The sequence below is a fragment of the Nematocida minor genome (assembly GCF_024244105.1).
Source record: "Nematocida minor strain JUm1510 chromosome Unknown 7925, whole genome shotgun sequence".
NCBI classification, from domain to species: Eukaryota; Fungi; Microsporidia; genus Nematocida; species Nematocida minor.
In genome coordinates this window covers 127,338-150,314 of record NW_026250402.1, presented here as the reverse complement: position 1 = coordinate 150,314, position 22,977 = coordinate 127,338, and the positions used below count along the sequence as shown (strand labels likewise).

Sequence of the window (22,977 nt, the reverse complement as noted above, 5' to 3'; positions counted from 1 at the left end):
GATTAATGTTACTGAATTGTTTGATAGCATCTTTAGATCGCAGATAGATATAGCACATGGGATGGGTGTAAGACAAGTCAAAGTGCGTTTTTTTGAATACTCTGTGTGCATTAGTTATATTATCAGGGGTTGAAGTAAGTATATCCAGTGTATATATCCATCTAGAAAATGTAAAAATATTCTGTATGTTACTAAATTTAGTAGATGTCATACCATTATCGCTGCAGAAGTTTTTAAAGTTTTCATATCCTTTTCCTATTATAAATGAGTCACCACTATTCCACAGAAGATGCAGCGCATCAAGTATTTTATCTTGTCTTTCTTTTGCTCTTTCCACGGCTTCATAGCCGCCTGTGCCGCTGATTCTTGGCCTTCCTGTATTCACTATTACTTTCCCAAGGTTAGAAAACAAAATGTTTCTTCTGTGGTCTATAAGATATGTATTCAATGCACACTCTAGTATTATTATTTTTATAACCTGGCCAGGAGTGATGTCTATGTATTGGTCTATCTCTTCTTTTGACATATCCTCTTTTAGCAGGTTGAGATAGATATTCATCACATCTGCATCAATTTCGTAATACTTAAATAGAATATAGAAGTGTTTTTCAGCTAATGCAAACAGGTTTACTTCGCCTTTTTCTATGTCTTCTATTATAGATTCTATTATAGCTTTCTTGTAGACTGAGAAATCCGTAGTGATTAGATAATCTTTTTTGTTTTCAAATGCATGTTTTATCTCTTCTTCTATAAGATTAGCAGGTTTAAACAATTCTATACTAGAAAAACTGAACAGCATATTCAAAGCAAATGCCTTATTCTTTTCTGCTAGCTTGAATAGAGTTGATTCTTGTATGCGATTGTTTTTGTTCTTTATATAGCTGTATTCCTTTACTACTTCTAGCATATGCGAATCAAGCTCTTTCATTGCATCACTTACTGAGTCATTTCTATCAAAGGCTTCTAAGAGTGACTTTCTTAAGCTGCAATATAGCTCATTTAGTTCTATATTTGAATCACTAGTATTTTTTAAACATTTTGTCGCTATGCTTAATATCCTCTCTACGCATTCATCAAGAATTGCTATTTTCCTTTTTACGTTGACTATTTTGTTCTTTCCGTCCTCTAGATTATCTCTAAGAGTTTTAGATGGTATTTCTTGATCATATATGAAAGAATTTGCGCTAACATAAAAATCACAACGGACTCGAAACTCTCTATTTATATAATCCATTCTATTTTTCCAATAAATCTTTGCCCTTTGTATATCTCTGTCTAATTCTGCCTTGGCTCTCTGTAGACAAGCTAATATAACTATTCCTACTACTACCTTCTTCAACACCTGTTGTAGGATCATAAATAAATTAAAATATTTTCTTTTTATACCTTTGACGGGAAGCTATATTTAGTAATTCTAATAAATTTTATCATGAATTTTATTTTACTTGCAATATGTATTAATATTTGTCGTAAATTAAGCTATCTCACTACAGCATACTTTACAAGCATTACAAAAAATAAGTATAAAAATATTTTATTAACAGGAGCGAACGTGAATTCAGCACATTCAGAAATTACAGCAGAAAAGGATAACCGTTCTGTACACATGCCAACACAGGATACTACTAAAGCCTACAGCACACATCCTACTACAGGCCATCGCCCGCCTCGTAACAATAAAACATCCACTATCTATCAACGCACTCACTCATAGACTTTTACATTAGACATAGTGAAGCTCCACCCCGGAATCACCACAATTATAATATCAAAAAACTAGTGATCAAGGATTACATTTAATTCAAGCATGTGCATAGTATGTAGTATGTATAAATAAAAAGAGCAATTCTGCACAGTACTGAAAACAAGGAAGAGCAATAAGAATCTATCACTCATCCTATTCCTATTTGCATATTATCTGTCTAGGTTACTAGAGTCTTCTATTGAAAGTTATGCAATGCATGCTCGCTAATAATGATTTTGAAATACGGCGATTGATTAAAGATCATTGAGATATAAATACGCAAGTGTTTTTATTTTTATGAAGATAATAAATTTTGTTATAGGAGCTACCGTATTAATTGGGCTTATTATAAGCAGCATTATTACGCCAGGAACAAGCTATATCCTCAATAACCCAGGATACAATGAACTTGAACAAGCATATAATCCAGGAATGGAAATGGAAATGGGAAGCGAAAATAGTTTCTATGTTGAAAAGGAAGATTCATATAGTATGCCAAAAGAAAGATATAGTAAACCATATACCAGAATAACCCGAGATATAGCAGAGAGCAATGAAACAAACAATAGTAGTATTCCCTCTATTTTCGAAACTGACTACAATTCAGCATACAATGATATACTGAAATCGATTACAGTGTCTGAGAACAACTCAGATGGACTTAAATTTTACAGTTTTATGATTTCTTCGCCTGAATTTTCGCTGGATTTTTATAGAAGGATGCTAGAGTTAAAGATTGATCCAGATCTGAATAAAAGATTTGAATATACAACAGCATATAATAATACTACGATAAATAATATTGAAGCCCAGATAAAGCAAGAATATGAAATTTCTAATACATTTAGATTAACAATAGAAGAAATATTAGTGAAAATATGCACACATATATCAATGGGAGATTACAAGAGCTTGTCTAGGAATGACTATGCTGATGTAGTAAAGAATATATATTTGTATAAAACCCAAGAAGCAAAAAATGTTTTATCTCAAGCAGACCAATGGAAGACCGCACTACAAAATATTAAAAACTCTACTTTCAAAGAAAACCCAATATATATGTTTTCAAACAAGGATCTTCAACTTGATATTAAAACAAGATATCCGGATCTAAAGAGCATTATTATAAACTCAAGCTTTGCGGATATGTCCATAAAAAACACATACAACCAAATAATAAATGTATACGAGCATATTAACCGCATAGAATACTTTATGGATCCTGCTATTATAGATGTATGTGGTTTAAAGGAAAATATTGAAAAAGTAAAAAAAAATAGCTCTACTGTAATGAAAGATGTAAGCAATCTTTTTATTTCTGACGAAAAAAATAATGTTCAGGTAGAAAATGCAATACAGACAATCAAAAATGATATTAGTGCTTATATAGCTAAAATGGAAAGTTTTATTCAATCTTTTAGCGATAAAAACAAAGAATTATTTACAGATTTTAAAAAAAAGATAGAAAATAGCATTCTAGATAAAAAAGACTATGAAAGATTCTTCAAAATGCAAATTAAGCATTTAGATTTTGAGTTAGAATATATCAATTCAACAATCGGAAGAATTATCGATATTGATGATTTTGATACACATGATTTACTGTCTAAATTCTACAATGAAAATGAAGATGAGAAGCTAGAAAATTGCAGCCGCATAGATTTAAGTGAAGTTGGAAACATTGAGCCAATAAAAATAGTGTATACATCACAAAATTGTAGTAATCCTCCTGAGCAAAGTCTGCAGGTTAGCACCATATCAGAAATAAATAGTACGACAGAGGAGACTCCGGAAGTTACTACACCTCAAACTAATGCCTCAGAGGAAACTCCAGAAGTTACTACCCTCAAAGTTAATGATCTAGAGGAAATTCCCGAAGTTACTACACCTCAAACTAATGCTTCAGAGGAAACTCCCGAAGCTACTACTCTCAAAGTCAATGATTTAGAGGAAATTCCCGAAGTTACTACTCTCAAAGTTAATGATTTAGAGGAGACTTCGGAAGTTACTACCCCTAAAACAAATTATAGCTCCACTTTAAAAAAAGTATTAAACAGTGATATACCTGATACTAATTATCCCAGCTCAAATGAAGATAGTGTAACAAGTATCATACCCAAAAATAATACTAATCGCCCAGAAAAAGTACAACCAAGCACATCTCAGGATATATCTAGTACCACTTCAAATCCAGTACCATATCCCAGTAGTACACCCAGTGCCCCTCAACAAATGAATTCTACAAAACCAAGCACATCTGATATTATATTTAGCACCACTTCAAATCCAGCACTTCCAAACAAAAATGAATTTAATGCCTCTAAGCCCATAGAATCTGCTGATAAAATCTGTGCAAACTCTGCTAACCACCAAAATAGCAATAGTGCAGGCTCTTTGTTTTCTAACATTGGGTCAAAAATTCTGCTGGTTCCAATACTATCTAGCACTTATGCGAGATATATGCAATCGCGTGTTTAAAACTAGCATTAGTTAAACACAAACACACTTATAGGTAAACCTATAAAAAGCAACATTAAATAAAACAATCTAGTTTGCTAAACATCTGCTCTTAAACACACGCATTCACATTATGCTAAATCTTTCTACTAAATATCTAAGAGTGCAGTTAAATTATATTATTTTTCTACTTTCAGTATTTAAATTACCAGTAGTGCTAGTTATGTTCATCACAGATACACAAATCATCAAACTAGCTCTTGGAGTATAAGTCTGAAATGTTCTCCTTTGCTCTGCTTACCGTCCAATAGATTTCTTTTCTAGCGTGTAAATTCTATGTATTTTTGAGTTATATCGAAACAGAGACTAAAATTTTTTGGCATCCAAATGAATCATCACAAGTCTGCTGCTTTGCGCCAAAATGTCTTTTTGGGCCCAAGGCTTTTCAATATGGTTCAAGAAAAAATGACCAGTTCTCTTTTACATCTCATAAATGGAACTTCAGATCCTGTGCATCCATCAGACAGTACACTCCGCAAGCCAGAAGAGAGCAGCTTTAGATACTTTTGCAGAACCACACTATTTGATATACTGAGGAAAATAATGCTTTTACTTGGATACTATATAATACTCAATATTATATACGCAACTGCCAACGTGATAATGCTGGGAAATAACGGTGTGGCAAATCTCATCTCTTTGCAGCTAACAAATCCATACAATATTATCACCCCAAGAAACATCGTTCTTATAGCATGCTACAACTTTTTCAACATTACAAGCTTTATTGTTAAGATAATAAGCGTGATATACATGCTCAAGCGTTTTATAAGGTTTGTTAAAAGTATATATGCCAAAACAGTCTATTCAGTTCTTTCAATCCTGTTTTCTGTGCCATGCTTATTTTTATTTAGCTTCATCTACAAGAACTATGTAGAAGTGTATATAGAAACAGACATACAGAATTCTATCCTAGAGACAACCTACACATGGAAAAACTGGTCTGTGCTAATTGGCCTGCTTGCTATTGCCCAAATATACAGTGTTGCAGAGCTATATAACGTGGCCTTCTTTAAAAAAGACAAAATGAGCAAAAGTGAGTTTTTCTTCCTACTATACTTATGCGCTTCTTTGCTTGCATTTGTAGTGATGGCATTGTATGCGTATAAATACATGAGCTGGAGCGTATTTAGTAGTTTTTTAAAACACACGCTAGATTACAAAAGTAAGAGAGTTCATTTGATTATGTCCTACAAAATAAAATAAACCCGAGATAAAATACTAAAATTATTATAGCCTCTCTGCGCCTGCATATAAGACTATACTATATTTGTGAAGTGCAGCATTTAATCAACAGATCACTGCTTAACACACTATACTGCATAAATAGCATTTATATTTACTTGCAATAAGGTGTTTATCTTTTGCAAATATATCAATAGATCTAGATAAAATCTTGTTTAGTCAAACTGTACATGTTTATACTCATTGAAAAACATCGATAGCATATAATTACTGCACAAAAGCCCACTCTATTATGTAAAAATCTGCAGTGCTGCAATAACAAACAAATATCCGCTTTATAAATAGCGCGTCCTAAAACCCATCCATGTACACTCTAACAAATAGTCTTATTGCGCCTGCAGTTGTTCCGAAGAAAAGCGTATTTCTGGAGACAAAAGAAAAGCTTGCCACAGGAGAAAAGAAAAAAGTCATGGATGCCTTCCACACAATCTCTACAAAAAACCTGTCTCACAAAGAAAAAGCACAAGTCTTCCCGCTTATTCTAAGTCTTATAGGGCACAGTGCCATAGAGGTGAAGTGCGCTGCATACTCTTTTATTCTGCGAACAGTGCGAGTGGACTCGTCTCTTCTGATTCTTTCTGTGAACACGGTCCTGCAGGAGACAAAAGAAGACCTTGCGCAGAAAACCTATTCAAATGCGCTCAAAGTATCTCTTGCCTTTGACTTTATATCCAAAATCTCAAACGCCGACTTTTTAAACCACTTTTCGCATGAGATTGAAAAAGGCTGCAGCTCCCGCTCAGATATTGTTCAAAAGGCTTCTTTAATGGCCGTGCCCACTCTGTTCAGGGCCTTTAAAGAGACAAAGCTTGAAAGTGTCAAACAGGCTGTGCAAAGTGACAGCCCCACGGTCTTTGGAGCCTCTATCTCTGCAATTATTTCCATCGAGAAACAGCAGAAAGGCACATTCACTGAGAAAGAGCTGCTTCTATGCTTTAAAACTCTGTGCAAAAACAGACACAAAATCGAAGGGATACACGGCAATTTCTCTCTGCTTTTCATTGACCTGTACAGACTGCTTTGCAAATTCTCAAACAGCGAGGCTATCGAGGTAGCCATGGATGTTATAGAGTTTCTTCCATTGTTCGCTATAAGAGAGCTTTTCAGTATAAGCCAAAGGCCTCTGTCACCCATCATGGCAGAGAAGATAGCTAGCAGCCTAATAAGCTACATTGGAACACGCCATAAAACAGACGCACTGGAGAGCATTTTGCATCTTCTCCAAAGGCACAGTGTAAAGCTGGAAATAGACCCATTTCTGATCAATAACGAGGACACAAAAAAAGAGAAGATTTTCAAGCTGTACATTGTTTCTCTTCTGAACAGCAAGGAAGGCCTTTCCGAGATAGCTACTTTTGTTCACGACAGAGAGTGTGTGTTCCACACCACACGTCTTCTCCTGAAGCATGGCATTTTGAAAGACGAGCACATCCGCCTTGGATTTCAATACAGCCCTGCGTCTATGCTGCGGGCTATTTACAGCGAGCATCCTCTGCCCGAGAGGTTCTCTCCTGTAATAAAGGCCAGTTTGGCTGGGATGTCTAACGTGCTCGAGAAGGAAGCCTTTTTGTTTTTGGCAGGATACTATCTTAGCAGCGTACCAGACGAAGCCAACCGCATCAAAAGAATAAGAAACTCTTCAGGCGGCGTTCTCTATGGAAGAAAGGAAGAGCGCGAGAAGCCCGAGGAGCATCTGGAAGAGTATCTATACTTCCTTCTGAACATGTACACGCGCGGGATTATAAACAAAGAAGACTGCGTGCAGGATGCACAAAAAACTTTTGCAGAAGAGCTGTTTCTACTCAACAAGTTCACACATCTCATCGATCTTCCGGACAGAAAACACCTGTTAGATCTCATAGCATACAAAAGAGTTCTATACAAAATATCAAAAGAGCCCTAGATGCTACCCTTTTACAATTCAATAAATAGTCGTTTTATTTATGTAGCCGTTTCTGCGGCTAGAATCTATTTCATTTGGTCTGTACTTCCACTAAAATATCTTTTCAGCATAGTCTGAGAGACATAGCATGTTCTGGCTACAGCATCATGGTAGAATCCACTATTTGGTACTCTATTTTTCTGAAGGTCTTGTTTTTTAGATTCCTGATAAAAAGATTTTTTGTTATCTTTACATTTTCATCAATATAAATCAAGCCTGCTGTTTTCCCCTTTGCGAATGAAAAAGAAGACCTTCCCACCTCTCCGATCACTTCCTCTGCTCCACTCATGGCAAAATCATCAGTTTTTTCGCTCTGCACCACCGGTGATCTGCTTGGAAAGCTTCCTTTGTTTGCCTGGAAGAGCGCCATTGTCTGTTTTTCCAACGTGTTTTCATAGATTGGTAGAAACACTACTTCCTTTTTTCCCTTTGGCTTTTTACTCTGTTCTTCTTCCTGCAGCGTGCGAATGTGCTCTAGAAAGGCCTTTCCTTGGGGATGGCACGGTATGTCGTAGGGATACACAACTCTTTCTGTCTCAGTTGCAATTCTGCGCAGCTCAAGTATGCTGCAAGGCACAATCCCTGATACTACCGCTTTCTGCAGCAGAGCCATGCAGTGTTTTCTTGAGACAAGTATGTATGCTCTGTCCTGCAGTCGAAGACAAATGTATGCCAGCTCGGTGGAGCTCAAAAGATCTTCAACCGTCTGGCAGTTTACACATTCGGTTTTTGAAAAGAGAGACTGTGCGCCAAATATTTCAAATATTGACAAATTCTCTATTTCTCTAAATGTCTCTAGTGGCTCAGTAGTTAAGCACTCTAATGTCTCTGTGATGACAATGCTTCTCCTTGCCAGATCGTTATTCTGCACTTTCTCATGGCTTTTGGGCTCTATCAAAGGGCTCCAGAAAATAGCTCGGTTGTATGTTTGGTCAAACACAGCGCCTGTTGGATGCTTTTTTTCGCTCAAGTAGACTCTATTGTATGAAATGTCGCACAGCACGCCTCTTGTGTTCAGTGCTTTGGCAATAAAACTGTCGCTCTTTGAGTGTCTTTTAAAGGGGAGATGCATCTCCTTTCTTTTGTACATTGTGAACCTTTTGGCGTACCATGTGTGGGCCTTTAGCAGATTTTTCTGGTCTTTCACTGTCTGCCTGACTCTTCTTCTTTTTGTGCGCTCTCCTCGCCGCAGCTCTTTAGGGAGCCGCCGCTCGTCAAAAGAGGCTGTTCTTCTTCTTTTGTGGAAGGGAAGCGTTTGAAACAGCATTTTGTTCTTCCTTGTTTCTTTTATGCTTCTTTCAATCTCTTTTATTTCGCTTGCGCGATTGTTTGCGTAGTCTATTGAGTATATTTCAGCATCCATTCACTGCCCTCTGAAAATATTTTTCTTTTAGCAAAAACAAATGTGTACACTCTGCATTGCTAAATATGCAAATATGTGTATGCTGTAGCTGTTTGTGTTTTTACCGCATCTACTCAAAAAAAAGAACCTCAGTTGCTATTGTTATGGTTGTTATAACCCCCAGCGCCTCTAGGGATAGGATGACAAGTCCTTGTTTGTCTATATTAAAGGTTGCTGCTGTGTATGTGTATTTGGGCAGCCTATCTAGGTGGTACTTCAGGAGTGTAAAGGAGCATTTGCATGCGACAGGAGCCTCGAGACTGCTTGTCAGGACTATGTGGTTTTCTGACAGGGCACGGATCTCTACCTTTGTTTTTTCTACGCATATTTCAAGCTCGTTTCCGCACACCCGCCTGATCAGAGAAAGCGCTGTGTACTGCAGAGAAAATAGAACAGATCCGAGGCTGTACTCTATCTCAGACCACACAAAGTCCAGTATATACACGTTCTTTTCGAGCAAAATGCCGCTTCCTGTCCAAACAAGCTTTAGGAGACTTCCCGTCTTACTGAAAGACAGCCTGTCCATCCCCGCCAGAAGAAACTTCGTGTATGGAATGGTTATGCCTTCACTTTCTCCGCTGCAGGACTCCAGCAGCATTGTGTCTATGTAATGGTCCACAACCATGCTTCGAGACTTGTCCACTGCCTGTATGTAAAGCCCTGAGTCCTTTACCCGCACAGATATCTGCTCAAACTTGCCGGAGATCCCTTTATCTATAGCAACACATGCCTTCCTGTCCAGTACGATGTGCATGCAAGCAAAAGTATTTTTATCCAAATTTCTATAAGATGGAGCACATAGGCTAAAATATACAGAGCATACTGTTCTTGATAAATGTGCAACAAAAAGAGAAAGGAAGAATGAGATTGAAGAAAGTAATCAGCTATTGCAAATTAGATGTCTTTATTCTGTATATGCAGATGCACTGGAAGATGCTAAGCGTTCTTGCTCGTGCTTTCAGAGACAGAGCTGTCTATTCTGCTCACCACATAGCAAGTAGAATCCGTAACAAACAAAGAGATAGCTCAATAACACTTTATATACTGGCTGCTCAGTTTATTATTTTTTTGGGGTGTATGCACCCAGACACGATATAATGTTTCGATATCCAAACACCGCCTTGATAATAGGAGTTGATTTTGTGTAGTATGTGGAGACAAGGTCACCTTTGTTTTTATCCCACAGCCTTACCGTGTTGTCGCTAGAAGAAGAAACAATGAGAGACGAGAAATAAGAAAAGCTTACAGAGAAAATAAACCCGTCGTGCCCTATGTACTTAAAGACCTTTTTGCCAGTTGCTATGTCCCACAGAATAACAGTTTTGTCTTTCCCGCCTGAAACAAGATACTTTCCGCAGGCAGAAACATCCAGACATGTCACCGCGTCCTTATGGCCAACAAAAAGACGCACAAGGTCTCCGTCCTGCAGATCGTGCATCCTGATTTTGAAGTCGCAGCTCCCGGTGAAGAGATAGTTTGAGTTTGGATGGAACTTAACTGACATGATATCGCTCAAAGAAGAGGCGAAAAGGCGCACAGGCTTTGCGCTTTCTACGCTCCACACACAGGCTGTTCTGTCGCTGGAGCCTGAGGCAAAGTAGTAGTCGTTGGATGCTATGTCAACAGACCACACAGGGAAAAAGTGGCCCTGATACACTGCAACCTCGGAGTAAGTGTCAAGAGACCACAGACGGATTGTGCTATCCTGCGAAGCCGAAAGAAGGAACCTCTTGCTGGCAAAGAACTTTACTGCATATACAGGGCCTGAGTGGCCTACAAGGCGAACAACTTTTCCAATGTCGTCTCGAGCATCGTCTGCCTTTCCTGTCCTCATTTCAGGCGCTTTAAGATATATGCTTTGCTTAAGCTTCAGCAAGCTTTCATCAGTCAGCGAGTGTATTTCAATGTACGAGTCTGTGTACCCAAGCGCAGCCATTTTGAGATCGGGAGAGTAGTCAGCACAGCAAAGAGCATCAAACGTGTTGTGCACAGTGTAGCAGCAAATGCTCGGCATCTGGTGCTTGCTTACGTTCATTCTTTTTGCGAGATCTCTCAGCTTGTCGATTTCAGATGCTATGTGCGAAGCAGACGGGTTGGGAGAGGGTATTCTTTCAAAAGAAGGCGGAACGTTTTCAGACTTCTTTTTCTTTAGAATGCTGAGAAACTGGTCCAGATACTCGTACTTGTACTGCTCTTCCGTCAGAACAAGCTCCTCAACTTTGGGGGAAATGTAATGCACGCCGCTGGAAATAGCCTTTTTGTTAAAGTCAAAATCAGCAACACCCACAAGACCAATGTCAACAACATCTTCTCCTATTTTCCCAGTGAACACTTTTATGTTCAGATACTGGTTGACAATTTTTCCTATTTTCAGCAGGCCGTTGAGCTCAAGAAAGTCTATCAAGAGGTCAAAGGCATACTTTCCCATTGTCAAGTGGTATTTGTTTGAGATAAAGGCCATGGCCAGCATGTTTTCTTTGAGATTGGACATGTCTCGCACCATCTCTATCTGTCTTATTTCATTTGCATGCACTTCTATAAAATCTTCCTTGAACTCGTTCATCAGCGCCAGCGCTTCGTTTTCTCTTCGCATAGAAATCATGTCTAAATACAAGTGGATAAAAACAGGAAAGAGAAGATTGCTCAGATCGTTTTTGAAAGAATCCAAAGAGTCGTCCACCCACTGGCGCAGCTTGGCATATCCCGAGTCCACAGGGCCTGCGGGATCAATGAGCGTTGAGTTTCTAACTGACAAGCGGGAGTGAAGCTCCCTGTCCCCAACATACTCGTTCAGCGGCAGCACGGTCCTTGCAGAGTCCATCTCTTGGTGTCTTCTGTATCCTCTTTTGTCGAACATACTCTTTTCGTTTCTGTTGTCTCGGTCCATCGAAAAATAATTAAAATGGAAGCAAAGTAATAACGGAGGAAGCGAAGATAGGAGGCAGACACGCAATGCTATTGCGGCTTCTTAGCTCAATGGTAGAGCGCACCCCTAGTAAGGGTGAGGCTACGGGTTCGATTCCCGTAGAAGCCTTTTAATTTAAAATTTTTTAATACTGTTTGACACATGACAGCTGTCAGAAAGCTTCTGATATTGATCAATACTTATGCTTATATAAAAATAAAAGTATAAAAATTAATAGCAATGGAAGAGCTGCAAAATATATTAAATAATATAGAAGAAATTCTAAAAACACTATATACACGAAATATACAAGTAAGTACAAATTCTATAGAGATAGATGTAGAAAGCTTTCGAAAGAGCTCAGAATATTTATATTTTGAGGAAATAATTTACTCTCTTTTTCCATATAATTTAAGTATATATATACCAGATATATTAGTGCCGGTTAATTTAAAATATAGTCAATCTAATACTGAAATGCTTGCTAGAAATCTTTTAAATACCGGATCTATGTTTTTTGCAGTGTAAAATTAGATTATATAAAATATAACTATGGTGATTTCATGAAGGAACTAAATCTACACCATGTCTGATGTAAAAGTCAATGAGTAAACTGGTTTGAAGATAATGTGGTGATTTATTGGTTGCAGACTTGCGGCTGCCGGTCGTAGGATATTTACTGTGGGCCTTGGCGACTTGTGTCAGTGTGTTTGCCGTCTGGTTATCCTTGTCTTCTTCAGTTTCTAAATGTTTTGTATTTATGCCTGCGCTATCTAAAAAATAATTATATTCATGCTTGTTTTTGTGATGATTGTCAATTTGATATATGAATTACAGATTAATTTACGACAATAAATATAGTTATTCTCATTTTCAGGAACTTTTTCTCTAGTTGTCAACTAATAGCAAGAATGCAGATCATCTTGATAATTCAAAAAGTATAAAAACAAATGAAAGTTGTTTTCACTTAGATGGGAATGAAAGTGTATATGAAGATAATACTGATAGTAAGTATACTACTGGCAGCAGTAAGAGCAAGCAGCACACCGCCGCTAGAAGAGAGTGCAATAGCAGGATCAAGCGACAAAAAGGTAGACAGTGTAGAGAATCCGTCTCTTTCACTAGCACATGATACTCAGCAGAGCATGAATGCATCTGAAAAGAATAAAGAAATGCATGCGCTAAAAATAAAATTCATCAAAAGTCTAGAGCAACTGCTGGAAAAATTCGATCTGATGTCTATGCATGATAATTTACTTAAAGATCTTATGAAAGATAGTAACAATTCTTTTCGGGAAGAAATCGGCAGTGTAATGGATAGTGTACTAGTGCATATATCCGAAAAATTTAGAGAAGTTTCAGAAAAAAAATTGTTTATTAAACTAGTAAGAAACTCAGAGAATTATGAATTAGTAAAATCAGAATATAAGTACGAGATTCGTGAGAGAATACTTAACAATATGCTTGATATAATTAATACAATAAATTTTATGGCAGAAGAAATGATAAATGAATTCGTAGATAAAAACTCAGAAGAGAATAAAGAATTTTATGAAAATATAAGAAAGAAGATGGATTATCTAAAAAATAAGTATAAAAAAGAATACACTAAAAACTTTGATAACATGCTAAAGGAGCCGACCATATCAGAACCCAAAGAAAGAGAATGCAGTGTATAGTACTTTACTTGTTTGATGGAGTATAAACAAAGGCCAGCTTGAATTTATTAATAAAAGTGCTGTTTACTATGTTTTATGCTTAAAATAAAATATTTATTGAGCTATAATTGGCTATAGCTCGTAGCCAGTGGCCATATATAGAAAAGAGCAGCAATAGTTACTAGATGCTAAGAACAAATGGCATAGTGTAAGTATAAGTTTCATAATATTTTGCAATAATAATGATAAGTATGCCTTATACAGAAAGATAACCTTAAGTTGTTTTATTCACATCCAGTATCAGAGAATATTGAGCCTAAAAGGTCCTTAAAACTGAATTCCTTTATGTTATACGAGATTAAAATTATATTCTCATAGTACATTCTTTCATCTATCTTAAATAGATTCTTGCATTGGATCAGCTCTAGCTCGCTAGCATAGTATTTTCTCTCTATATGAGATATCATGTTTTCTGTCATGAGATTTTTATTAAATCTTATCCATGCGATGTTCTCATTGAAAGTGTCCTTCCAGATTAGTAGAGTGTTTCTATATAGATCTAAACTTTCTTCTAGCATGTTGAGATCCACTGTTATTTCCCCCTGATTTTCTAACCTAGAAGATTTCATAAATAAAATCCCAGTGCACTTTATTTTTTCATCATTCTCATTGCTATAATTTCTATTTGTTACTAAAGGAACTGGCTTGTATTTCTGCAGATGATCGAACCAGGAATTTGCAATAAATTTTTCAAGATAGATATAGCTTAGTAAGACCATTCTGAATGACTCATCAGATAATTTTATGCTTATAACGATGCTTTTGTTATCACTATGCGTAAGAATGTTGTAGATGCGATTATAATAAGAGTGCACACTAGCTGCATCAATCTCATTTATGAAGTGCATTCCATTTCCATTTCTTATTATTGACGCAACATACAATTTTCTTGATGATTTTAGTGCTTTCATTTGATGGCTCCTTATGAGGTTGGAGAGTGCATATTTATTTTCTGGTGTGTAGTGAATAGGAAGCCATGTAAATCTATTCGCATTTACATAAGACATGGGAAGACATCCTCCTCCAACAGTGTAGATAAGCTGATAAGGAAGAATATTGTTTTTTATAAAACCCATTTTGGCTATAGACTTACTATTATCATTCATTATGTATTTAATAACAATTATTTCTTCACCCATTGCATTTTTCTCTGTAGTTACAACAAGAGGTCTGTACCATCCAAAAAACTTAGTATTGGGATGAGGATACATTGCCATGTACATTAAGGCCTCCTTATGAAATTCTTTTTCTTCTTTTAAGTTAAAATTCACTAGTAGTATACAGCTTCTTTTTAGCGGATTTTTACTATAGCAATAGTCTGGAAAGACTTTACATGTGATATAGCATGGTTTACATTCATTTGAAATATTGTTGTGTTTAAAGAGCATTTCATTTTCTTTAGAGTCTGAATCTTCCTTGTTCTTCAGTAGAATAACTCCACTGAAAGTATCTAAAGAGCTGTTCATTAAGACATTATCGAACTGACTTTCAATAAGCAGCGCATCAAAGAAAATGCTTACTATCGGGTCAATTAATGTGTGCTCGTTTTGATTTTCATTAAATGAGGTGTCATTTAGCTTCTTATTATTCTTCTCGTTAGCCTCGTAAATAAAAGATACAATTTCATCTTGATTTCCATGCAGCGGAGGTTGGCTATTTTCTGCATTTAAGTTGCAAAGCTGAGGATTTGCTGCTTCATTGCTCTCTTGTACTGTGATTATTAGTATTATGCTTAGTATTGTTCGGGTAAGCGCACTCATTTCTTATCAAAAGTAAAATTAAAATATTTATACTTCACTTATCAACTAATTTCTGTCATTCGTCATTCTATCTGTATTTTAAATCAAAGTTTTGATTATTATTTTATGTTGCCACTAAAATAAAACCCAAGATAAAATTTATTAAAATTATTGTATATATCCCTCAGCAACATTAGACAATTTGTTTTAAAAACTACAAAGTTACTTTTCAACCAATACTTAAATATGCTCAGAAAACAAAACCATCTACAGTATGTGTTTATACCATCATCACACACACATTTCCCACAGAGCACTTCTTATACTTTCTCAGTCTATTCTCTTCTCTTACATACACGAAAATAAACACAAAATCTCCTTCTTTAGCACAAAGAAATAATGCAGCATTCTGCATTGCATCCTCTGCATAGCTACTCAATCGTTATTTTCTGCTCTATGAACTCAAGACACCGAAGAAAATAGTCTGTGCTTTCTGCCACTTTGTTGTGTATAGACGACAAGTTGTTTAGCGAGTCTCCCATAAAATGCACTATGTCTTTTTTCTGGAAAATATACTCCTGTGTGAGAAGCGCAAAGATTTCCGATGCTTCTGTTTGGTGCCCTATCTCCTTCAGCTTTACGTGGAGGTTTCTTGTTTTGTTTAGCATGCCCTGCTCCTCCTTAGTTCGTCTTCTCAGATTTGCCTGCACTTCCAGCAGCCGGTTTGTTTCTATTCGATCCTTTATTCTTTTTAGCTCTGTCTCGTTTAGATTTTTCTTCTTTTTGCTGTGCGTCTTGTTGTAATACTGCTCTGTGCTGTACTTCTTAGGGTGCTTTATATACGTTTTTTCTATGTTATTTCTAAACTTCTCTATCACTGCTTCTTCATTTATGGGCTCCGTCTCATCTTCATGGCCTTCTATTTCGTATTTCCAGATCAGCGGCCTGCTGTTTGCCTTCCATCCTCGCTCGCGCATTTCCACTCTTTTTTCCTGCTCTTTCATATCCTCCACAAACTGCTGCTTTTCCATCTGGTGCATCTCCCCTATTTCCTGGTTGGCCATCTTTCTTGCTTTCTTAGCATCCTCTTCCGCTGCATCTCTCTTCCTACTATGCTCTGCCGATCGCACAGGAAGTGTTGTCTCTCTGTACTCAATAATGTCTTCTCCTTCGCTCGAGTTAGACTCTTCTTTGTTGTAGTATATGTGTGTTTCTCTCGACTCAGTGATATTGTCTGCGCTATCCGTGTCCTGCTCGTTTGTTTCGCCATTCGTATACATCGGTCCTGCTCCTGCTGCGCTCCCGCTCTTTGCAGAGTCTATCCCTAGCTTATCATCTGAATAGAAAAAATCGTCTTTGCTTGAGGACTCTCTTTCTTCATCCAGAGCCTCGCTTTCACCTGATTCTTCGGTGTCTCCATCTGTTAGTATTTTATCTAGGCTATCATACTCTTCTTCTCTGCTACTCTTCTCTTTCCTTTCGTATTCTCTTGATCTGTGCAAGCTGCTTGATTCTTTTTCTGGCATTTCTCTCTCCTCGGAAACTCTTCTTCTTTTTGCCTCGCTAGACAGCATGTTTTTCTCGCTCTTTCCCTCCTCTCTCAGCTTGTAATGTGTTTTTCTGCCTTCGCTATGGTCCTCTCTCATGCAAATATATTTTTTAGTAAACTTTGTGCTTTATTATTTTATGTATTGAGTTTTGCTTTGTATCCACAGTCGCACTCGTAAAATACAGTCTGCCCTTCGTCTGCAGATCGAAGCTGCATGGTGTAGTAGTATAAATACTCCGACTTGCACTCTGGACACTCTTCTTTTATTTTTGTACCTTTCTGTCTCTCTTTTACGCTCTGCACAGCATACTCTTTGCTCTGCGACTTCTTTGGATCGAGCTTAAGGGAGTTCTTTCGGTTGCAAAAGCTGCACAGTAGGGAAGACACGCTTAAATACTTCTCACATGACTCACAGAACATAAAAATATTTTTAACCGTCCAGCTAATAAAAGAAACTTATTCCCCAATCCAACGTATTTTTATTTACACCTGTATTTGTGGAGATAAACCCATCTTCTTCTCTTTCTGAGCCCATCTTCAAAGGTTACTTCTCTTTACTTGCGCATACCCCTGTATGACGGTCACACAAACTGCTTTTACTTTCTGTCATATATCCTCTGTCTCTGGTTAACTAAACACTAGTCTGAGCATACTCTCCTTATCCTTGTGTATAGCCACTAAACCAATAGAAGTTTTCTGCAGCATACTTCTTTACTCATCTTTTGTCTCGCATATACATACTCTGTGTGTATTATTTTCTGCTTTAATAAAGAATTTGGCTGTGAAATAATAATAAAGCAGTACTGGAAGCAATAACTATGTGTTGAGAATAAATTATTTTAAATTTTATTTAACTTATGCATTCTTAAGCTTGCTGATAAAAGTATTTAGGCCTTACATTTATTCAAGAAACTTCGTTTGTATGCACAGTTTATAAGTTGATAATTTAAATGCTCAGAAACTTACACATCTATAATAATAGTAGTGGCATGCAATGCATACACTCGTATGGCAATGCCTTCTGCTGCTCTTTCAGGCAGAACCATCCTGATAAAGAGAAGAAAAGGCATAGATTCGCTTGTGATTGATAGTTAATAAAGAGGATTCTCAATAATAGCGATTTCTATTTTCTTATCAGGAGGTATGAGGCCGTGTGCAACTACTCCAGGCACATCAAGGAGCGCAAGAAGGTTTTCTTGGTAGAGGACATCAATTATCATATTTCCTAGGTAGGTAACATACACGTTAGACTCGCTGTGTCTTATCTTGTACGCACATCTGTTTTTTTCTAAGTGGCTCTTGAACAAGGAAAGAGACGGCTTCACTATTTCCACAGGAACATAGAGATTGGCAAAGCTTGGCACGCATTTCGAAAAGGGAACTACGATTACGCAAAGAGAGGATATGCACATCGCGATTTTTTCCTGGAGAATTGCCCCGCCGTACCCTTTTATCATCCAGCCGTTGGCATCAACATAGTCAGCCCCGTCAAAGTACAGGTCAATGTGCTCTGTGGTTTGCATGCTTGCCGTTGCAACACCGTGTCTCTGAAGAGCCATCTCAGTTTCTGTGCTGGTGCCTGCAAACACAACACCCTCTCTGTTTCTACCAATGTGTGCACACGCATCAAGCAGCCTAGTGGCTGTTCTGCCGCTTCCCATGCCCAGAACAATGCGCTCGCCGTCCTTTCTCTCCAGGTACGACTCAACTATTTTTTCGTATGTCGAATACTGCTTCCGCATCTATTTGCTTTGTTTATCGTTTTATTTATAATGCCCTGTGTGTTTCTATAGTCCATGCTCGTCTAGAGTACAATTTTGCAGAGAGCCATCTCAGAAGCACGAGATTGCAGAAGCATGCTCTCTGCATATGCCACACAGAAAGAAGGAGGTGAATTTCAATCAGAAGGATTTGATGTTAGAAGGAACAAGCGGCACAGGACCTACAAAGAGTATGCACCAGGTGTGCACATTTAATATACTTTGTGTTTAAATGCAGCAGGAGAATACAAACTTTTTATGGACAGAACAAAAGAATTTTTACTGCTAGCTGGCGCTGCAAACATTGTACAAAAGCCTCCCATCCCATCAGAAGACAGCTCCCTTATTACCATTGCAGCGATAGAAGAGAGCTTGAACGCCCTGGAAAGCGCTGTAAATCAAAAAAAAGCGCCATGCAAAGACTTAATTGACCAAGTTGAGAGCTTTCTTGGAACGCTTTCCGAGCAGCACGCCGAAGTGGACATCTCAACAGAGATCAGCCAAAGCATAGCAAAGGCCATGCAGAGAAAGCACACAGCAATGATGCTCCGGCTAACAAGCATTCTCAGCAGACACAAGGAAAACGAGCAGAGAAAAGCTGCGCTCATGCAGATGGAAGAGCAGGCAAAGAGCAGAGGCCCTGGAAGAAGCCCACACCAAGAGTCAGGCTATGCGCACCGCGAGATCCAAAGAGAGGAGATCAGCAGTGTAAGAAAGCGAGAGTTTGAGTCTCTCGAGCAGCACATAAACGAGCTAGGCCGGATGGTCACCGAAGTCTCCATGCACATATCACTGCAGGGCGAAAAGGTCGAAATGATCGACGGGCTGTTCACAAAAACAAAGTCAAACCTGCGCGGCGGATCCTACGAGCTCAGAGGCGCACAGGAAAAAGTAAACCAAAAAAGAAAAACCATCATTCTCGTATTCCTAGTGCTGTTTGCAATACTCCTTATTAAGTACCTTAGATGGATATAAGCAGAGAACAAAACAGAATAATAAAAGAAAATAGACTAGTATCTTGTATTTATGTAAGTGTGTTTTGTAAAAGTATCTTTTTACACAGTGACCTAATAGGCGCCGCTCATAAGGGCTCTATGCGCTCTCTGTGGTAGATCTGAATATGTAGCACTGATTGCTGTACGCAGCCACGAGACAGTCGTCCTTCAGGGAAATGCAAGAAACTTTCATTCCCTCTATGATTCGGGTCGCAGACTCTAGATCCTCCTCCAAGAAGACCTGAGACACCACATTCGTATCAGTGTCTATCTCAGCAAGCACTGTGTTAAAAGACCCCGTGTACACCTTGTTTCCCGACACAGCCATTTTGAACTTGGAGAATATCTCGTCTGAGTCGTAGAGCTCGGTTATATTCTTGCGCACGAGAGGATACACATCGTACTCCTGCAGCAACGAGTTTGAAGAGCGGATGTCATTGGTAACAACATACTGCAGGTCTCTGCTTGCAATGATGTTGTCGGAGATGAACTGGATGTCTGCAACGGGCTGCACAACCTCATTGTAGAAATCCTTCCTCTTCGGGGCATTGATGCTCAGCACATTCCCCCCACGCGAGCAGTCTCGTAGGTCGTGCAGGTGCATTGTGCCCCCTGCTGTCCCGTATATAAACATGCTGCTAGAGTTTTGCACAAACCTAGCTGTTGTGATGACTTTGGACAGCTCTTCATTCTTTGACGGCTTTAGATTCAGCGCCACCCACGGGTTTTCTAGCCTGTGGTTGAGGAAAGTGATTGTCAGCTCGTCGGACATCAGGATGCTCTCCCCTGTGTGCGAGACCGAGAGGCTGTGGATGTTATAAATATTCTCGGGCATGTACTCTTTTTCGAGCTTGACTCGGGTCTTTTTCTTCGACTCGCATGCAAAGATCTTCTCGATTCTCTGCGAAGGGCTGCTGTTCTCCACAGGCTTCTCCTCTGGGTTATCGCACGAGAAAGAAGAGTCTGTGCAGCACTCGACAATGTGCGGCATGCTGTCTGCCCTGATGAAGGAGGAGTGCACGTTCCAGAGCTTGATGTTCTTCTGGTTTCCGCTGAGCACGAGAATCTCTTTGGTTCCGGATGGCACAATGTCTATGCTGTCCACAGACTCTGCTATTTCAGTGCTTCTGAGATAGTCAAAGCACGGGGCGTGGCTTTTGTACTCTATCTTCTTCTTCAGCCCCGGGCCTATTTTGTACACCTCCACAAATCCTTTGTTGCGCCCTAGCACAAGGGTGTCTGCGCATATGCTGCTGGACTTGTAGCAATCCAGAGGCGCTGCCGTAATGGTCTGTCTGCACTTCCAATTGGATAACATATAGTAAAATTTTGTGTTGTGCAAGTAAATATGGAGTTTATTGCAGAAAATCTGTGGTACATCGACAATAAGATGGTGGCAGATGTGTGCCAGGACGCAGACCACAACGTACACATTGTGCCCAAGTGCCCAGTTTCGTACAGAGAAATATACGCAGAGCTCAACAGCTTCCACAAGTTCTACACGTACATGCTCAGGAAAAGAGAGGAAACGTGCGACCAAGGAGAGGCTATTGCGCTTACGTACATATACACTAAGATGCGCCTGACAAACACGCCAATGAAAGAGTTTCTCAGGGGATACTGCGCGCTAAAGTCTCTCTCTAGCACGGGAGAAACCTCGCTGATTTTGAAAAAGATGAGTAAAAACAGCGAGAAGCCTAACTACATCGAAGATGGAAGAACGGAGAAGCTCTTCCTCGAGTCAAGCAGATACCTGTCGAATCTGAAGCCTGCACAGTTCTACAAAATGGAGTGCAATCTAGCGCGATACTTCCTCTCCAAGCACCAGCTCTCTCTGGCGTACCTATACGCAAAAGAAGCACTGGAAATGGCAAGCAGGAGCGCATCTTCAGTAGGTATAGAAGAGTCACGAAACCTCCTAGTAGAGATAGAGAGAAAGCTTTAAGTGCAGAAAAAAGTCTAGAGGATTATACCACACAAATAAATAAATATACTGTAAGAAGCCAAAGAACAGTCTAACTCTATTATTTAATTCTCTTTCAGTAATAAAAAAGTGTATACAAGCCAAAGTGTATAAACGTAAGCTTTTCCTATGAAAAGAGCATTTAATCGCAGTAAGGCAGCATACTCTAGTTTTGCAGTGAAAAAAGAATATGTGTTCTCGCAGAGAAAGCTCTATGCATCTCTAGTACTTCTAGAATATTAAGGTGGTTAAGATAGAATTGCATGTGCAGTGCAGCAAGTTTTCTCTTGTACAAGCAGCTGAACAGCAGCTGGCTCAACAATGTAAAAAATTATAAAATTTACTTGTTCTGTAGAAATCTACTCATGTTTGCACTACCAAAAGAAGCAGAGCAGAAAATAGAGAGAAACCGCTTCCTCATGGACATGGTTGGCAGCGGAGCCCTGGAGATCATAGTGGTCTCTACACAAGATGCAAACTACATCGCGTCAATGCAGATACTTCTGGATCTGCGGAATATATTCCAAAAGCAGCTGCCTAACATGCCAAAAGAGTATGTCACGCGGCTGCTCTTTGACATGAAGCACCGGTCGATGGCAATAATTGAGAAAAAAGAAAACAAAGTCGTTGGGGGAATATGCTACCGCCTGTTCTACGAAGACTCGTTTGCTGAAATAGTCTTCTGTGCAGTGAACAGCGACTCGCAAATCAGAGGATACGGAGAGTTCATGATGTCCATGCTGAAGAAAACAGTTGCTTCTGATTTTGCAGAGACAGCCGCGATGAAAAAAGAAGAGTTTAGCGGCCCAATCTATCTGCTTACGTACGCAGACAACTACGCAATAGGATATTTCAAGAAGCAGGGGTTTACAAAACAGATCACATTCATAAACTGGAAGGGCAGAATAAAAGACTACGAGGGCGGCACTCTCATGCAGGGCAAGATTCTGCCGGAAGTAGAGTACAAAGACATATACAAAATGCTGATAGAGAGAAGAGAAAAGCTGCAGAAAATTGCAAAAAAAGCATATCCCGGCATGCACAAAGAGTACGTGCTCCCAGACAGCGCAAAGAAGGTCGAAGAGATTCCAGGGCTGCTAGAGGCAGGCTTTACAAAGAAAATAGAGAAGTCTTTGGAGTGCAAAGGAAGCTTGAAAGAGCTTCTTCTGTATCTGTGCTATGAGCTGAAGAGACACAACACATCCTGGCCTTTTTTGGAGCCTGTCAACATGGAAGACGTGCAGGACTACTACACTGTGATAAAGCACCCAATGGACTTCCAAACCATCCAGAGGAAAATAGAAGCAGACCAGTACAAAACCTTTGAAGAAATGGACTCAGACGTGCAGCTGATAATCAACAACTGCTACACATACAACCCTGCAGGCTCCCAGTATGCCAAATGCGCCAAGTCACTCAACGATTTCTACCAAGACAAAGTCCAGTGGTGCAGACAAGCCCTCTCCCAGAGGAGATAGACACTGTAGCTCTTCTCCGC

General features: G+C 38.9%; 16 protein-coding genes across 16 annotated transcripts; 8 read left to right on the top strand and 8 right to left on the bottom strand.

Annotated features, from left to right (window-relative positions):
- Positions 1-2,041: 2,041 nt before the first annotated feature.
- NEMIN01_0120 (uncharacterized protein) lies at positions 2,042-4,222 on the top strand (the record flags this gene model as incomplete). The annotated part of the gene is made up of 1 exon (XM_051476062.1): positions 2,042-4,222. One exon carries the CDS (start codon positions 2,042-2,044, stop codon positions 4,220-4,222), a length of 2,181 nt encoding a protein of 726 aa, XP_051332022.1.
- A 366-nt stretch (positions 4,223-4,588) lies between these two features.
- NEMIN01_0119 (uncharacterized protein) lies at positions 4,589-5,467 on the top strand (the record flags this gene model as incomplete). The annotated part of the gene is made up of 1 exon (XM_051476061.1): positions 4,589-5,467. The coding sequence occupies one exon, from the start codon at positions 4,589-4,591 to the stop codon at positions 5,465-5,467; it is 879 nt and encodes a 292-aa protein (XP_051332021.1).
- A 343-nt stretch (positions 5,468-5,810) lies between these two features.
- NEMIN01_0118 (uncharacterized protein) lies at positions 5,811-7,409 on the top strand (the record flags this gene model as incomplete). The annotated part of the gene is made up of 1 exon (XM_051476060.1): positions 5,811-7,409. One exon carries the CDS (start codon positions 5,811-5,813, stop codon positions 7,407-7,409), a length of 1,599 nt encoding a protein of 532 aa, XP_051332020.1.
- Positions 7,410-7,545: 136 nt separating this feature from the next.
- On the bottom strand, positions 7,546-8,811 carry NEMIN01_0117 (uncharacterized protein; the record flags this gene model as incomplete). Its single annotated transcript, XM_051476059.1, has 1 exon — positions 7,546-8,811. The coding sequence occupies one exon, from the start codon at positions 8,809-8,811 to the stop codon at positions 7,546-7,548; it is 1,266 nt and encodes a 421-aa protein (XP_051332019.1).
- A 109-nt stretch (positions 8,812-8,920) lies between these two features.
- On the bottom strand, positions 8,921-9,604 carry NEMIN01_0116 (uncharacterized protein; the record flags this gene model as incomplete). The annotated part of the gene is made up of 1 exon (XM_051476058.1): positions 8,921-9,604. The coding sequence occupies one exon, from the start codon at positions 9,602-9,604 to the stop codon at positions 8,921-8,923; it is 684 nt and encodes a 227-aa protein (XP_051332018.1).
- A 306-nt stretch (positions 9,605-9,910) lies between these two features.
- On the bottom strand, positions 9,911-11,737 carry NEMIN01_0115 (transcription initiation factor TFIID subunit 5; the record flags this gene model as incomplete). The annotated part of the gene is made up of 1 exon (XM_051476057.1): positions 9,911-11,737. One exon carries the CDS (start codon positions 11,735-11,737, stop codon positions 9,911-9,913), a length of 1,827 nt encoding a protein of 608 aa, XP_051332017.1.
- Positions 11,738-11,995: 258 nt separating this feature from the next.
- On the top strand, positions 11,996-12,283 carry NEMIN01_0007 (uncharacterized protein; the record flags this gene model as incomplete). The annotated part of the gene is made up of 1 exon (XM_051475949.1): positions 11,996-12,283. The coding sequence occupies one exon, from the start codon at positions 11,996-11,998 to the stop codon at positions 12,281-12,283; it is 288 nt and encodes a 95-aa protein (XP_051331909.1).
- A 443-nt stretch (positions 12,284-12,726) lies between these two features.
- NEMIN01_0114 (uncharacterized protein) lies at positions 12,727-13,434 on the top strand (the record flags this gene model as incomplete). Its single annotated transcript, XM_051476056.1, has 1 exon — positions 12,727-13,434. The coding sequence occupies one exon, from the start codon at positions 12,727-12,729 to the stop codon at positions 13,432-13,434; it is 708 nt and encodes a 235-aa protein (XP_051332016.1).
- A 263-nt stretch (positions 13,435-13,697) lies between these two features.
- On the bottom strand, positions 13,698-15,233 carry NEMIN01_0113 (uncharacterized protein; the record flags this gene model as incomplete). The annotated part of the gene is made up of 1 exon (XM_051476055.1): positions 13,698-15,233. One exon carries the CDS (start codon positions 15,231-15,233, stop codon positions 13,698-13,700), a length of 1,536 nt encoding a protein of 511 aa, XP_051332015.1.
- A 410-nt stretch (positions 15,234-15,643) lies between these two features.
- NEMIN01_0112 (uncharacterized protein) lies at positions 15,644-16,858 on the bottom strand (the record flags this gene model as incomplete). Its single annotated transcript, XM_051476054.1, has 1 exon — positions 15,644-16,858. One exon carries the CDS (start codon positions 16,856-16,858, stop codon positions 15,644-15,646), a length of 1,215 nt encoding a protein of 404 aa, XP_051332014.1.
- Positions 16,859-16,896: 38 nt separating this feature from the next.
- Positions 16,897-17,181, bottom strand: NEMIN01_0006 (DNA-directed RNA polymerase I subunit RPA12; the record flags this gene model as incomplete). Its single annotated transcript, XM_051475948.1, has 1 exon — positions 16,897-17,181. The coding sequence occupies one exon, from the start codon at positions 17,179-17,181 to the stop codon at positions 16,897-16,899; it is 285 nt and encodes a 94-aa protein (XP_051331908.1).
- Positions 17,182-17,852: 671 nt separating this feature from the next.
- On the bottom strand, positions 17,853-18,503 carry NEMIN01_0111 (ribose 5-phosphate isomerase A; the record flags this gene model as incomplete). The annotated part of the gene is made up of 1 exon (XM_051476053.1): positions 17,853-18,503. One exon carries the CDS (start codon positions 18,501-18,503, stop codon positions 17,853-17,855), a length of 651 nt encoding a protein of 216 aa, XP_051332013.1.
- Positions 18,504-18,779: 276 nt separating this feature from the next.
- On the top strand, positions 18,780-19,496 carry NEMIN01_0110 (uncharacterized protein; the record flags this gene model as incomplete). Its single annotated transcript, XM_051476052.1, has 1 exon — positions 18,780-19,496. One exon carries the CDS (start codon positions 18,780-18,782, stop codon positions 19,494-19,496), a length of 717 nt encoding a protein of 238 aa, XP_051332012.1.
- Positions 19,497-19,613: 117 nt separating this feature from the next.
- On the bottom strand, positions 19,614-20,834 carry NEMIN01_0109 (serine/threonine-protein phosphatase 2A regulatory subunit B; the record flags this gene model as incomplete). Its single annotated transcript, XM_051476051.1, has 1 exon — positions 19,614-20,834. One exon carries the CDS (start codon positions 20,832-20,834, stop codon positions 19,614-19,616), a length of 1,221 nt encoding a protein of 406 aa, XP_051332011.1.
- Positions 20,835-20,864: 30 nt separating this feature from the next.
- Positions 20,865-21,461, top strand: NEMIN01_0108 (uncharacterized protein; the record flags this gene model as incomplete). The annotated part of the gene is made up of 1 exon (XM_051476050.1): positions 20,865-21,461. The coding sequence occupies one exon, from the start codon at positions 20,865-20,867 to the stop codon at positions 21,459-21,461; it is 597 nt and encodes a 198-aa protein (XP_051332010.1).
- Positions 21,462-21,844: 383 nt separating this feature from the next.
- Positions 21,845-22,957, top strand: NEMIN01_0107 (histone acetyltransferase; the record flags this gene model as incomplete). The annotated part of the gene is made up of 1 exon (XM_051476049.1): positions 21,845-22,957. One exon carries the CDS (start codon positions 21,845-21,847, stop codon positions 22,955-22,957), a length of 1,113 nt encoding a protein of 370 aa, XP_051332009.1.
- Positions 22,958-22,977: the final 20 nt, after the last annotated feature.